This window comes from Sorex fumeus, unplaced genomic scaffold, assembly GCF_029834395.1.
Source record: "Sorex fumeus unplaced genomic scaffold, SorFum_2.1 ptg000131l, whole genome shotgun sequence".
NCBI lineage: Eukaryota > Metazoa > Chordata > Mammalia > Eulipotyphla > Soricidae > Sorex > Sorex fumeus.
In genome coordinates this window covers 22,688,485-22,702,716 of record NW_026606188.1, presented here as the reverse complement: position 1 = coordinate 22,702,716, position 14,232 = coordinate 22,688,485, and the positions used below count along the sequence as shown (strand labels likewise).

General features: G+C 41.8%; 1 protein-coding gene across 4 annotated transcripts in view; it reads left to right on the top strand.

The window, feature by feature from the left end:
- Positions 1-14,232, top strand: part of MAGI3 (membrane associated guanylate kinase, WW and PDZ domain containing 3) — a 312,781-nt gene that overhangs the window by 239,420 nt on the left and 59,129 nt on the right. For all 4 annotated transcript variants that reach the window (XM_056139117.1, XM_056139116.1, XM_056139119.1 and 1 more), the window contains exon 7: positions 13,038-13,095. In XM_056139117.1, the coding sequence (XP_055995092.1) occupies positions 13,038-13,095 (58 nt within the window). The remainder of the gene's footprint in view (positions 1-13,037; positions 13,096-14,232) is intronic.

The following is a 14,232-nucleotide window of genomic DNA, read 5'->3' as shown; positions in this document are numbered from 1 at the left end:
CTATTTTTACTCACTAGTAGAAAAATAGGTAAAGGTAAAGGCCCTCCCATTGATCGTCGATTTGCTCGAGCGGGCCCAGTAACGTCTCCATTGGAGACTTTGTTGTTACTGTGTTTGGCATATCGAATACTCTCGGTAGCTTGCCGGGCTCTCCGAGAGGGGTGGAGGAATCGAACTCGGGTCGGCCATGTTGGCCGCGTGTAAGGCAAATGCCCTACCACTGTGCTATCGCTCCAGTCCACTAGAAAAAGTTATTTTCCAGTAGAAAAATAACTTTTCTAGGAATCATTCCATAATAATACTTGCTTTTCTTGTATACTTATAGGTTCTTTTTATTATATAGCCTATATAATATAATAAAAACTTAATTGAGCCCAACAAAAACAGTTTACTGCGCCTTCTTCATTATAGGGTATAGATGAATAAAATTTTTGTTTGTAGCACTTACCAGAAATTTATTTACTTTCCTTCAAAAAGTGATTTGGGGGTGGGGATAGCATAAGAGATAGGGTGTAGCCTCCCTGGGTTATCCCTGGTGCCACAAGCCCTCCCCACCCCCCCCCCCCGCCCCAGGTATCTCTAGGTTTGGTCCTGGCAGCACCAAGCGTTGTAGGGCCCGAACAGCACCACATGCTCAGACTCTAGCACTGAATCACGAGTCTGATTGGCTGAGTATCGCCAGAAAGACCCTTGGATCTCCAAAGCACTGTTTGGAACCCTACCCCCCTGTACACACATCGAAAACAAAGAGACAAATATGAGTGGTCTAAAAAAATCCAAATAAATTAGTCAATAATGATCCTTCTTATACCCTTCCAAAAGAAGAAGATCTGGCAACATCTCTAAACTCAGGAATTATACCAAAAACAAGATGGAGACTTTCTCCATAAGAAACTACAGACCAACATTCCTGGCAAACATGGATATAAAAATGTTCCATTAAAATATAACAAACCAAATTCAGCTATGCAGCAAAAGAATCATATACCATGATCAAGTGAGATTTCTCTTCGAGTTATTAAAAGGGTTCAGCACCTCAAATCAATCAATTTGATGCATCAAAATAACAAAATGAAGGGGAAAAAATAATCCTCTGATAGGAAGCATTTGACAGTTCAGTACCCATTTATGATTTAAAACAAACAAACAAACAAACAAAAAGGGAAAACCTCTCAGGAGTGACTGAAGAGATAGCTCAAAAGGCTGCAGTGCATGACTTTCATCGACCAACCTCCGCTGCGCCAGTTGCCTAGCACTCCTTCCTCCCACTACTGGGTGTGGTCCCAGTGGCCCTCAGCACCTAACTTCCAGGGCCTAAATACTGAAACCTGCAGATCTGCACAGCCAGGCTGCATATCACAAGAGTGACCTGTGGGTTCCCTGAGCCCTGCTCAGAAGCCTGAGAAAATCAAAACAAACTCTCATCAAAGCAAAAATGCGACTCAGTAGCACAACAGCCATATGTGACACAACCACATCTGGCATCACAGTAGTAGGAAACTTGAATCTCTCCCACTGAGAGCAGGAACAAGGCTAAGAGATTTCTTTGCTCTACTTTCTCCAAGAAGGTAGTTAGTGGAAGTCATACCCAGAGCGGTTAGGGAGAAAAACTAAAAGTACTTGCATATTTCTGAAAAGGGGTTATTCTCTTATATATAAGCAAGGAACTAGTTCGTTTTTCATAAACATTGTCTTCATGAGATTCAACTGCAGTCTGACCTGTCCACACTCACAGTCGAAGTCGGCCAGCATTGTTCCACTTGGCTAATGTTTGGTGTTATTAGAACGATGTCATCAACGAAGCAGAAATGGTGTAGATGCCGACCGTCTATCTTCACTCCCATTCCTTCCCATTCCAGTCGTCACATGACATTCTTGAGGGAGGCACTAGAGAGTTTCTGTGAAATGGTATCACCCTGCCGAATCCCTCTCTTGACATGGATGATCACTTCCTTGTAGAATCGTGAGATCCTAATGGTGAATCCATAATACAGCTCACAGAGAATCCTGACGTACTGAGTTTGAATGCCCTGTTTGGCTAGGGCTTCGATGACTGCTTCAGTCTCAACAGAATCAAAGGCCTTCTTTAAATTGATGAACATTAGACAGAGCGTTAAACAGTTTACTGCGCCTTCTTCATTATAGGGTATAGATGAATAAAATTTGAACTCCTGAGAAAACTCAGTGAGCTTGATCACTGTGTGGATATGGTCAATTGTGCTGAATCCTTTTGCTTGCTCACAAAAGGCTTGCTCGCATGGTTGTCCTTCATCTAGTGTTCTACCAATCCTATTCAGGATGACTCGAGTGAACAGCTTGTAGACAACAGAGAATAGGCAGATTGGGCAATAGTTGCCAATGTCATAGATGTCTCCCTTCTTGTACAGTAGAATGGTCCTGCTGGTTTTCCAGTGGGATGGAACCTTACATTCAGACAGGTAGCATGTGAAGAGCCGAGCCAGTTTATTGACAAGTACTGACAGCAGATTGTTCAGGTGTTCAGGTCTGACCTTGTCTGGACCAGGTACTGTAACGACATGTCCATCCTGCACAATTTGGTATGTAGCCAGGTGGACATGGCTATTAAAGAGATCCGAGTAGAAGTCATGGATAATCTTCTCCATTGCCCTTCTGGAATATGTGATAGATCCATCAGGACGTTGGAGGGCAGTCATCTTGGTCTTGTAGTTGGCAAAGGACAGGCGGGCATTGCAAATATTTTCCCCAGCTTCTGCTGCATTGGCCAGCACTGCTGCTCTTCTCCCTTTGAGGCCTTCCTTGATCGCTTCTCTGCACTGCTTTGAAAGCTCGGACGTTAGCTTGTGGTTGCCTGAGGCTCATGCCAAGCCACGTTGGCAAATGAGCTCGAGCGTTTCTGAAGACAGGTGTCTTTTTGTGGCTTTCTCTTTCTCAGTGTTCCTTGCACAGTCATGGAGGTGCTGACCCAGTTGATTGTATTCCTCATCGATGTCATCAATGACAGCATCTTCCCATGTTGCTGCAATAATGCCAAAGGGCTCCCAGTTGGTGGACGTTCTGAGAGTTCTCTTAAACTTTGCAGCCTTTTCTCCCCGCTCCATGAAGTGGAATTTTCCATGAAGGAAACGGTGGTCCGATCCCATTTGGAATTTTGGGACAACAGCGACATCAGTCAGGCAAAACTGTTGATTGAATATGATGTGGTCAGTTTCATTGTGGAACTGTCCACAGGGAGACTCCCATGTCCAACATTTAGATTCGGCCTTTTGCAACTTTGAGTTATCATCAATGGTCTTGGTCGACATGATGAACTCAGTCTCTCACCCTGTTCGTTCCATTCTAGGCCAATGTGGGTGCCAATGTGGAGTTCTTTGGGCAATCTTCTTGGTCCTATCTTGGCATTAAAATCACTGACAATGATCTTGTAGAAGGTGTGGTCTTCTTTATAGAACTTCTCCATCTCCATGTAGAATTTCTCAATTTCTTCTTCATCGTAGTTGGATGTTGGTGCATAGACAGCGAAGATAGAAACTGCTGGCAATGAGCCACATCTATTCAAGCATTAGTGACCGATTTGGGATGTTAGGCATTTGAATGAATCAGTGCTCATGGCCAAGTTCATATTGACAAGGACACCGACACCATGAACACCTTTCTTGTCGCATGTTCCAAGTAACAGTTCTTTTCCAGTGTCAAAAGTGGTATGAGGTGGTTGATGCCTTCTCATCTCAGTCAGACCAATGATGTCATACTTGATCTTCTGCGCTTGCACCATCAGGTCCTCAATGGATTCTTCTGATGTCAGCGTACGTGCATTGAATGTCAGTCATTTTAGCTCTTCTTCGTTTTGGCAGCCTAGTTCGGCCCTGAGATTTTATCAGCCTCTCCTTGCCCATCCTTCTTACACTGCCATATTGAGGGCTCTTTCAGAGTCAGGAGAATGAAGCCCTTTGTTTTTACTGTTTTTCGCATATCAAATACACCACAGGTAGCTTGCCAGGCTCTGCCATGTGGGCGGGATATTTTCAGTAGCTTGCTGGGCTCTCCGAGAGGGATAGAGGTTTTTAGGGAGGCCTCTAATCACCCATATAGGTGTTCCGTGCTTCACACCATATTTGAAACGCATCAAAATGGACTAGTTCCTGACGTTCCATTTGCTCTCAACGGAATGAACATCTCCGAATGCAGCAGTTTTGTGTACCTAAGTCAAGAACTCAACATGACGAACGACCTGGCACCTGAGCTGCGCAGGAGGAAGAGAGCAGCGTGGAATACCTTTAAGAGCATCAAAGAAATAGCTAAGACAAAGAACCTACTGCTCCGGACACATATCTTCAACTCCACCGTTCTCCCTGTACTAACATACACTTCAGAGAACTGGGCCCTACAAAAACAGGATGAGAGCTATTCGGGTTACCCAAAGAGTAATTGAAAGAGCTATGCTTGGAGTATCAATGCTTCACTCAAGTGAGGGAAGAAATCCAGAGTTCTGACCTCCATTGACAATCGAGAATCAGGGTCCCTGTCTCCTTTGCCAAGGCATCGAAAATCAGATGGGCTGGACACATAATGCAATTTGAAGACGACTGCTGGACTAAAGCTGTTATGGACTGGATTCCACATGACATGAAAAGAACACGTGGCTGCTCACCTACGAGATGGTCAGACTTCTTTGTCAAAACCCTGAACAAATGATTTGAGGCTCTGTGTTCCTGTAGTGAGCAGACGCCATTGGGCTACACTAGCACGTGACAGGGACAAATGGAGTGTTACTGATGCCCGCTCCAGCAAATTGATGAGTAACGGGACACCAAGTGATCAAGTGTTATAAATAAGAACTCAACAAACAACAATAGAACAAGCTGACTTAAATGATCAGAATGGTAGTGCCATGAGTATAGCGCTTGCCTTTCATGTAGCCAAGCTGGGTTAGATCCCTGGAACCATCTATGGTTACCTCAGCCCCAACAGGAGTGCAGAACCAGGAGTAAGCCCTAAGCACCATTGCTATGACCCCCAAACCCAACCCCTTTCTACAAATAACAGAGATTGATCATTTAGAATGCGATCAGCCTACTTTAATCTAAATTAGAATTGGATCACATATGGTCCACTGAGCATCATGGAGAGGGATGCTTGGAATCAGAGCCAGGAATAGTCCCTGAGTACTCCTTGGAAGGGCCCCCAAACAAACAAGCAAAAAGATAGAAAATTCCCTTATAATTGCACCATATACTAGATTGATTTTTCAAAGTTAGTGTTTGTTTGGTTAGAAAGGGCTGGGGGAAGGGAAGAGTTTGGTGGGGGTTTGTTTGTTTTGTATGTCAGGTCTCAGCCCTGAGAGACTACCTCTACTGTGAATCCTTCCACAGAAACTGGAAAGGTTTGTCCACTCCCACTCCTCACCATGCTTTCTGCATTAGCAGTGACCATATGTCTCTGACTCAAGACTCACCCAATTTATTACTCTTATCCTAGCAGTTATTAATTGGATCTTCTTTAGCCGTCAGAAGTAGCGAGTACACTATGGGTCTCTCTACTTCTTTAGAATGGAAAATATCAACTCCTGATGAGATCTTTCTGAAGATGGAATAATCAAAATTGCATTCCAGGTTCTAGTAAATGCTGAAAACCTGTCCACAGAGGGGCTACTTTCCCACCCTGCACACCAATGCATTCCTGCCCTCACCTGCCCTTACCTGGCGGGGACAGGCAGTCTAGAACGTTCAGCCTGTTTCATCCTCAGCTTTATGTCTCTAACACTTACTGATCTTTTTTAAGCTTCCTCCTGAATTGGGGGGAAATAACCCCCTAAAGACAAAAAATGGCAGTTTCTAAATTAGATCCTCCCTGATTTAATATTATTGTTCTCCCTAGAGCTTTACACAGAGTAGATTCTCAAGGTGTGTATGGTGTATGTATAATATAATAATATTTTCAATGTAGGGCTTGTTTTTGTAAAGGGCACACCTAGCAGGACTTGGAAGACCATGTGATGCTGGAACTTAACCTGACTTCTGCATACAAAGCATGCACTGCAAGCCTTTAAGCTCTCTTCCTAGCCTCTTTAATGTAGGTTTTTATGGTTTACTTGTGTTTCTCAGGCCCCTTCTTACTATTGTCCCCACAGCTTACCTGTTGATCTAGCTTTTGCCTCCTCTTCCCCATTTATGTGAATTAATCCTCCTCCTCCTCCTCCTCTTCCTCTTCCTCCTCCTCCTCCTTCTCCTCCTCCTCCTCCTCCTCTTCCTCCTCCTCCTCCTCCTTCTCCTCCTCCTCCTCCTCCTCTTCCTCCTCCTCCTCCTCTTCCTCCTCCTTCTCCTCCTACGTTACTCCTCCATTACTCCTCCATTATTCCTGGCTCTGCACTTAGGAATTACTCATGGTGGTGTTTGGGGACCACATGGGATGCCGGGGATTGAACCTGGGTTGGTGCTTGCAAGGCAAGTGCCTTACCCATTGTACTATCTCTCTAGCCCCCAATTTTCACCTGTGATCCCCTTTGGAATATCCTGGGGATGACAGAGGGGCCATATAGCCTTCCCAGTCAAGCCACTCTGGTGGAAGATATTATTTATATTCTGCTGAACACTTAAGGGTTGTTTTTTTTTTCTAAAACTTGCCATTTTCTCCCCAGACTTCAGAACCCAACTGTCTCTTCATACTCTATCTGATGGCTTAAATTGATGTACATATTTATCTTCCATTCAAATAAAATAATTAGTGTTTTGGTTAAGCAGTAATCTTTAAAAATGTAACATCAGGAATCCAATTTACTCTCAACTCACCCCTTTTCCCTTACAATGAAAGAAAGATGAAATTTTCACTAACGGCATTTTGACTAAAATGTATTGAATGCTGATGTCATTGTGGAGCTTAGAGAATGATAAAAGGAAATTATCAACTGAATAGAGTGACACAATGGAAAAACAATTGTAGCTCCTATGTTCAAATCAAAAGAATTCTATTTTGGGAAGAGGAAAGAAAGAAGGAAATTCATGGGTTTTAGAATTAAACATCTGCTTGATATGCCAGAAATAGTTTTGCTTTTTGCATCAACTTTTGGGAGGAATATTGTAGCTTCTAATACAGAAAAATTTCGTTAGATCTTTTTTGGAAATTTCTGCTTTGCAGCTATACCCAGATGTGGTTGGGGGCTCCCCCTGGATAATACTTGGGGCGGGATTGCTTCCCAGCATTGCTTAGGGGATCTTGTGGTATTGAGTACAAAGCTTGCACTCCAGCCTACTTGAATCATCTCCATGACCCAGCAAAATCTTTTCTTTTCCCCCCACTTTGTTTAAACACCGTCCTTTACAAAGTTGTTCATGATGATTTGTTATAGACATTCAACACTCCAACACCAATCCCACCACCACTGTCACCTTCCCTCCACCATTGTCTCCATTTTCCCAACCACCCCTCAAGCCTGTCCCCATAGAAGGCCCACAATCATTTATTTTATATTACTTATTATAAAGTATCCCAAAGCTGCCCCCACACCTCCAGCCAGACTGCCTAGTTAATTACTCTGGACTTCCATGGGATGATTAAAAAAAAATCCATAGGAGAAAATTTGTGAAAATTGTTGTATCTCACCAAGGGGCCATTTAGTCTGAGGGTTTACTAAATTGTTGTTGCAAATTAAGCCTTCTGTGTTAATGTTTTGGTTGGACAAGATTGGTTGGCTTCTGTGTTACATCCCCCGCAATGTGGTGTGCTTCTACTGGGACAGCAGTATGGTAGAGTTTGGAGATGTTGCTCCAGGAAGTTCGGAGTAATAGGCAGCCTGACTGGAGGTGTGGTGGCAGCTTTGGGATGCTGGAATGACTCCCGGGTTTTTGTTTGGATGGGAACTAGCCCACCCCTCTCCAAGATCACCCAGAAGTCTCAGCCAGGAATGGGTGTCCGAGAAATTTTTGCAGCTCGCTGATCTCTTCCGAGATTTACTTATAACTCTCTGTAACAAGGCCCATAGATGAGCTTACATGATGTCAGTGGTGCAAGATCTCTTATATCTCAAAAGGAAAAAGCTCTTTCTAATCACCCTGCTCTTCTCCTGGGGTTTCAGACTATCTTTTTCACACCAAGCTGATGGTGCAGTGCCTGAAATGAGGAGACATGCAGTACAGTGGAACAGACCCAAAGCCTCGTACATGCCAGACTATGCTTACTCTTAACCTACAGCCCTGGCTTTAAAGAACAAAAACAAAACCAAAAAAGCAGCTTGGTGTGAAAAGTTTTGTTTATTAAAAAAAAGTCCCCTTCCCTTTATTATTGTTGCAGTGACTGAGTGATGCACACTTGGTTGTACTCACACCCTTAGCTGTGGCATCTGCCAGAGATAACATACTTTGTTGGCTCAAGGGTTGTACTTGCAAGTCCAGTGCGGTCTGACTTGTGCTGTTCCTGAGCCTGCTCGTCTTTGTCTCTCCATTCATTGTCTAGATCCTCTTGTTCATGGCCATGGATCTAACTAGATTTTCTCCAAAATTTCTCTTTTGAGGACCGGGTTTAGATTCTAAGGTCTTGTTAGGTATTCTAAACAGGATGTTCTGTAGATCCCTCAATTGTAAGAGATATAGTTTGAGTTATATCTTTGTTCCTGATCTCTTCAAAGGACAAAGGACATCAGAACCTCCCAGTTCCTTGCTCAGAAGCTGGTTATCATGGTCAGCTTTTCATCACTGGGCCCTCCTCATGGCAGTTAACTTGATTTCAGGCAATTCTGACTTGATAAAATCCTTCATCCCCAAGTCATCTGGGCACAGTGGGGAACAGTAACTTTCCTCACTTATGTTCTGCCTTATTGTTGCCTCCATATACAAATTCACATCACCATTTTGTTCCCAAAGCTATTTTCATAATAGGTATTAAGCAGATATTTAGTCTTTGAAGGAGGGGATCACACCCAGAGGTGCTCAGAACTCACTGTGTGGTACCACAGTTGACTCAGATAAACTGCATACAAGGCAAGCTCATGAACCCCTATACTGTCTCTCCAGCCCATCCTTCATTGCTTACTAGACTCTTCAGACTGTTCTAATGTGTTTGCCTTTATTCTCATCATATGCCACCCTTAGTGCTACTTCCCATATTCTTTCTCAAATCTAAACTTAATCTTGCTTAATCAGTTCCATTATTAAAATAAAACTCATACTTGTATACCCTGTATTCCAGGAAGATGATTTTGTGCAAAATCAGTCCCCAACCCCTACTGAGAATGACAGGTCAACATATTAGGTACACAAAGAGAGATTCTGATCGTTTTATATTGGCAACTGTATGGATATTACATGCTAAAACTGTGGGAATTTTTAGTTACCTTAATTTAAATGATTTTGGCCCAATATTTTTGACCCAGTAGCGGTAGGGCATTTGCCTTGCATGCAGCCAACATGGCTGACCCAAGTTAAATTCCTCCGCCCCTCTTGGAGAGCCCGGCAAGCTACGAGAGTATCACGGCAGAGCCTGGCAAGCTCCCTGCGACGTACTCGATATGCCAAACACAGTAACAACAAAGTCTCCAATGGAGACGTTACTGAGCCCGCTCGAGCAAATCGATGAACAGCGGGAGGGCCTTTACCTTTACCTTTACCCTCTTCTCACTACATTTACTCCATCCCTGCTACATGATTTGTTACTAGGGAAGTCTCAAAATCAGTGCTCTGAAATCAATTGGAAAGGGCCTTTCTTTCCCTAGGTCCTTCAGAGGAGGCTTTAACATTCCCTTTCTTTAGATTTTCCTGGTGGCTCCTCCTTCACCAGACATTTCTTGACATTCTTCTGGCACCTTCTAGAAGCTTCATTGATCTTCATTATGTCATTTGTCACTTCCCTTTCTCGTGTAGATGATGAATTTTTGAGGTCAAGAATGAGGTTGTATTCTCAAGTTTTATTTTTACATAAAACAGAAGGAAAGAGGAGGCTGAGATGGAAGGAAAAGAGAAAAGGGACCCCAAAGAAGGAAATGCATGAAAGAGTAGGTCGTCTAGATAGTACATAACATTGTTAAGTATTTTAGAGTTAGTTTTATTTACTTTTATTTTAAGTGGGCAAACAGCAACTATTTCTTTATTTACACAATCTGCCCTACAACACAAAAATCCCCAAACTGGCTAATAAGTATGGTTTAAAAAAAATTCTAGAGGTTTGTACTGATTACTGAATGTAATCCAGAAAATAAGTTACCCATTTTATTCTCTTAAGAAAGCATAATATGCACTATGTGAGTTGTTAATTATTGTAAATGCTAAATAAAATGCTACTCAGCCTCCTGAATAACATTGAAATATTTTTATGTTGATCTTTTATCCTTTTGAAATATTAATACATCCTGTTCAGATGTCAGATAGTCTGTTTCAGGTCTCTGTAGCTCCTTCAGTTCTCCAGAGTTCTCCGAAGACAAAGCAAAAGCTTGGCTGAGGTGCAGATCTGAGGGTATCGCTGCTTGGCAACATTTGCTTCCATGCTGCCAAGAAAACTTCTATTAAAGACAAAAAATTGGGAGGGGGGGCCCGGATGGACAGTACAGTGGGTAGGGCACTTGCCTTCCATGCAGCCCACCTGGGTTCAATCCCCAGCGTCAACAGGAGTAATTCCTGAGTGCAGAGTAAGGCACCACCGTATGTGGTTTGCCCCTCTCCCAAAATAGAAAAGAAATGAAAAGAAAAGAAAATTCTCAGGGCTGGAGATGGTACAGCAGATAGGACACTTGCCTTACTCATAGCCAACCCAGGTTTGATCCCTGATGTCACATATGGTACCCTGAATACTGCTGAAAGTGATCCCAGAGCCACAACCAACCCATGTTTGATTCCTGGCACTGCATATGGTCCCCCAAACACTGCTGAAAGTGATCACAGAGTGAAAAGCCAGAAATAAGTCCTGAGCACCACCAGGTTTGATCCAGAAATCAGAACAACAACTACAAGAAATCTTTCCTAGAAGCTTTATAATGATAATGCTTAGTAATGTTATCACAGAGCATTTTTTAAGATGTATGTATATAAAAATCCTTAAATTTTAAGCAGTTGCTTAATCATAAAATGTAATTCTTTGTTGATTATTCTTATTGATTACTCTTTGCTTTCTAGCTCTGGAGAATTAAAGTTAACTAAAGTACATCTTGTAAGAAAATAATTATAAATGATATTTATATGATTTAGTATGTAAGTATAACATATATGATAAATATAAGTATATATATATTTTCTTGGGCTAGAGCTATAGCGCAACGGTAGGGCATTTGCCTTGCGCACAGCTGGCCCGGCCCAGCCTGGTTGGGTTACTCTGCCCCTCTCTGAGAGCCCAGCAAGCTACTGAGAGTATCTCACCCACAAGGCAAAGCTTGGCAAGCTACCCGTGATGTATTCAATATGCCAAACACAGTAACAACAAGTCTCATGATGGAGACGTTACTGGGCCCGCTCGAACAAATCAATGAACAACGGGAAGACAGTGCCACAGTGCTATACTTTCTTATTTGTTTTCGCCTGTTTTCATTCAGTAGTGACTTTTCAATTATTTTGTTCTTTCCCATCTCAGACATTAAGCCAGGTGCATGGCAGTAAAATCCCAGCCAAGCTCCCAAACCACCAATCAATAGATAAACATACACAAGGAGAAAGTAAGTGGAAAGGAGTCAAAACTTTTTATTAAGAGGCTTGTCATCTGTTATATTTTTATTCCAAATGTTTAAGAATTTTTATGAGTCCAACAATTTGTATAGCTTGTCAGGTTCATGATAATGGTGTTTCTACTTAGAGACTTGAAACATAACTGTGGCTAAATGCTTTACAATTTCTTCATATCCTTAATTTTCATCCTATTTGGTGTGTGTGTGTTTGTGTGTGTGTGTGTGTGTGTGTGTATACACTGTGTCCATGTTTCAGCCTAGCAAACAAAATTTTCTAAAATAAAGTTTTTAAAAAAAAGGTGTGGCTATCATAAAATAAAACTGGAGTTTGGGGGATTTATTGTGGGTTTTTAATTGTTTTCTCTTGTTGGGCATCAGTGTATGATTGGTAGCAATAGAGCCACCTGGAACATTCCTGGGAACATTCCTGCCAACATAATTCAGGTGTGATAATTAAATTATGTTTAGAAGCCTTCACTTGGGAAATGGGCAGAGCAGGAGCGGAAAGAGAATGCTTTACTGACAGGATCAGCTTATGTTGAAAAGACCTGAATTTAACTGTCAGAGACTCAACTGACTTCAGTTTTTTGGGTTTAAATTTATTGCTCTGTTACTTAAGGTAACTATTATATACTAATTCTGATTAAACAATTTCTTTGTTACTCTGCACAAACATGGGTTCTATAGAAATCACTATGATAGTTATGTGGACTTTTCTTCATATACTGAGATTAAGTTTGTGCTAGAGAAAGTCATTCTTATCTTAGGTGTTAAGCAAATGTAGATTGCTCATTTAAGTTGGAAAACATTCAAAGCTGTACTTCTCTTTGGGGTGAAGGGGGTCACAGTATAAAAGTATAAAAATAACTGACAAATCTCATCTAAATGGTGAAGATTTTTGTTTTGTTTTTGTTTGGAGGCCACTCCCAGTGTTGCTCAGAGCTTACTCTGGGCTCTGTGCTTGAGGATCACTTCTGTTGGTGCTTGGGGAGATCCAACCTGGCACAGTCGCATGCAGGGCAAGCACCATACCCACTGTACTATCTCACCAGCCTCCTAAACAGTACAAATTTAAAACAGCAACTGCTTCCTATATTGCACTAAACATCTCATATCAGCAGCACTAGGCTTTTTTAGGGAAAGAGATTTGCCTGATGATTAATACATAGCATCTTCCTTGCTGGTGCTTCAGATAAACATCTCTTAGTGCAATGTCACCTTTTGTACTGGTGAACTAATTACTTGCTTAGATACTGACTATTGAGAAAGCCACAAGTTCAAATTTAATTTGAAAGTGACCCTCAGGTTTCTCACAGTCTCCCCCAATATTAGCATCATGATGTTGAACACACTTCATACTGATTTCTTTTCTGTTGATTTTGAATCTGACATTTTACTCAATTGTTCTTTCTCTTTCTAGAACTTCCTTATGGCTGGGAGAAAATAGAGGACCCTCAGTATGGAACGTACTATGTTGAGTAAGTTTGCTACCTCATCTAATCCTCTCCCAGATGTTTTTCTTTAATTCCACAGCTCTGGGGCAAACTAAATGCAGTTCTGCTCGCTTCAGTCTGCCCAGTCTTCCTATTAGCAGAACAAGAAGGTAAGGGCTGTGAGCTTCCATTTCCCTGAATCCAGGCTCCCCAGACTTGGGAGGTCAGTATAGTGAGCCAGAAGGAAATGGTGTCCCTAATTAATGCTGGAGGTGTTATCATTGCCACTACTGTCGTTTTGTTTGTTTATATTTGGGGGCCCACATCTGGCAGTGCTCAAGACTTACTTCTGGTTCTGTGCTCAGAGATTACTCCTTGTGGGGGAGGCAAATGCCTTACCCATGTGCTGGCCGGCCACTACCTTTAGAGAAAGGTAGTTGATAGAAACTGGGAAATGAGGGCAGTTGGTGGTTAATTGTATTAAAGTTCTTTCCAGTCACAACCTCTGCAGTTCTGACAGAAATAAGACTTGAAGGACAGTATACTGTAAAAATCCAAAGTTTTGAATAAATGACTAAAAGTATTCTGTTTTTAAGGAAGTTGGTATTCTTTTGGGGTATGAGAATGGCTTCTTACAGAGCTATCATTACATTTCTTTATTTATATCTTGGGAAGGAGGAGTTAGATTAGACTCCATATTACTCAAGACTAATCCTGGCTCTGTGCTCAAGGATAATCATGAGGTGCTGGAGATGGAACTGGGGTTGGTTGTAAGCCAGGCAAATTCCTTATCCTTTATACTTTCTCACCCCCACTTCCCATGTTTACATTGAAACAGAAGTGTGTGCCCCTTCTCTTATTGGGGTACCAGATACCTGCCTGTGTTACCAGAGAACTTAGGATAATATCATCATCTATATTTCTTTCCTTTTCTTTATCAAATTTCAGCACTATTATAACCATTGAATCTTTTCAGATTCTTTAAGTAGAATTTTGACCTGAGGCATCTAATTTGGCCAGCTATATAATTGCAATTAAAATGTTGCTATTTATATAGTTAGAAATCTGAATCTACATCTGAGATATGGTGACAAAGTGATATTACCTTTAAAAAATAGCAAGAATGAGAATCTTTTCTTTTTATATTTTCTTTTCTTCTTATTTTTTGTTTGATTTTGTTTT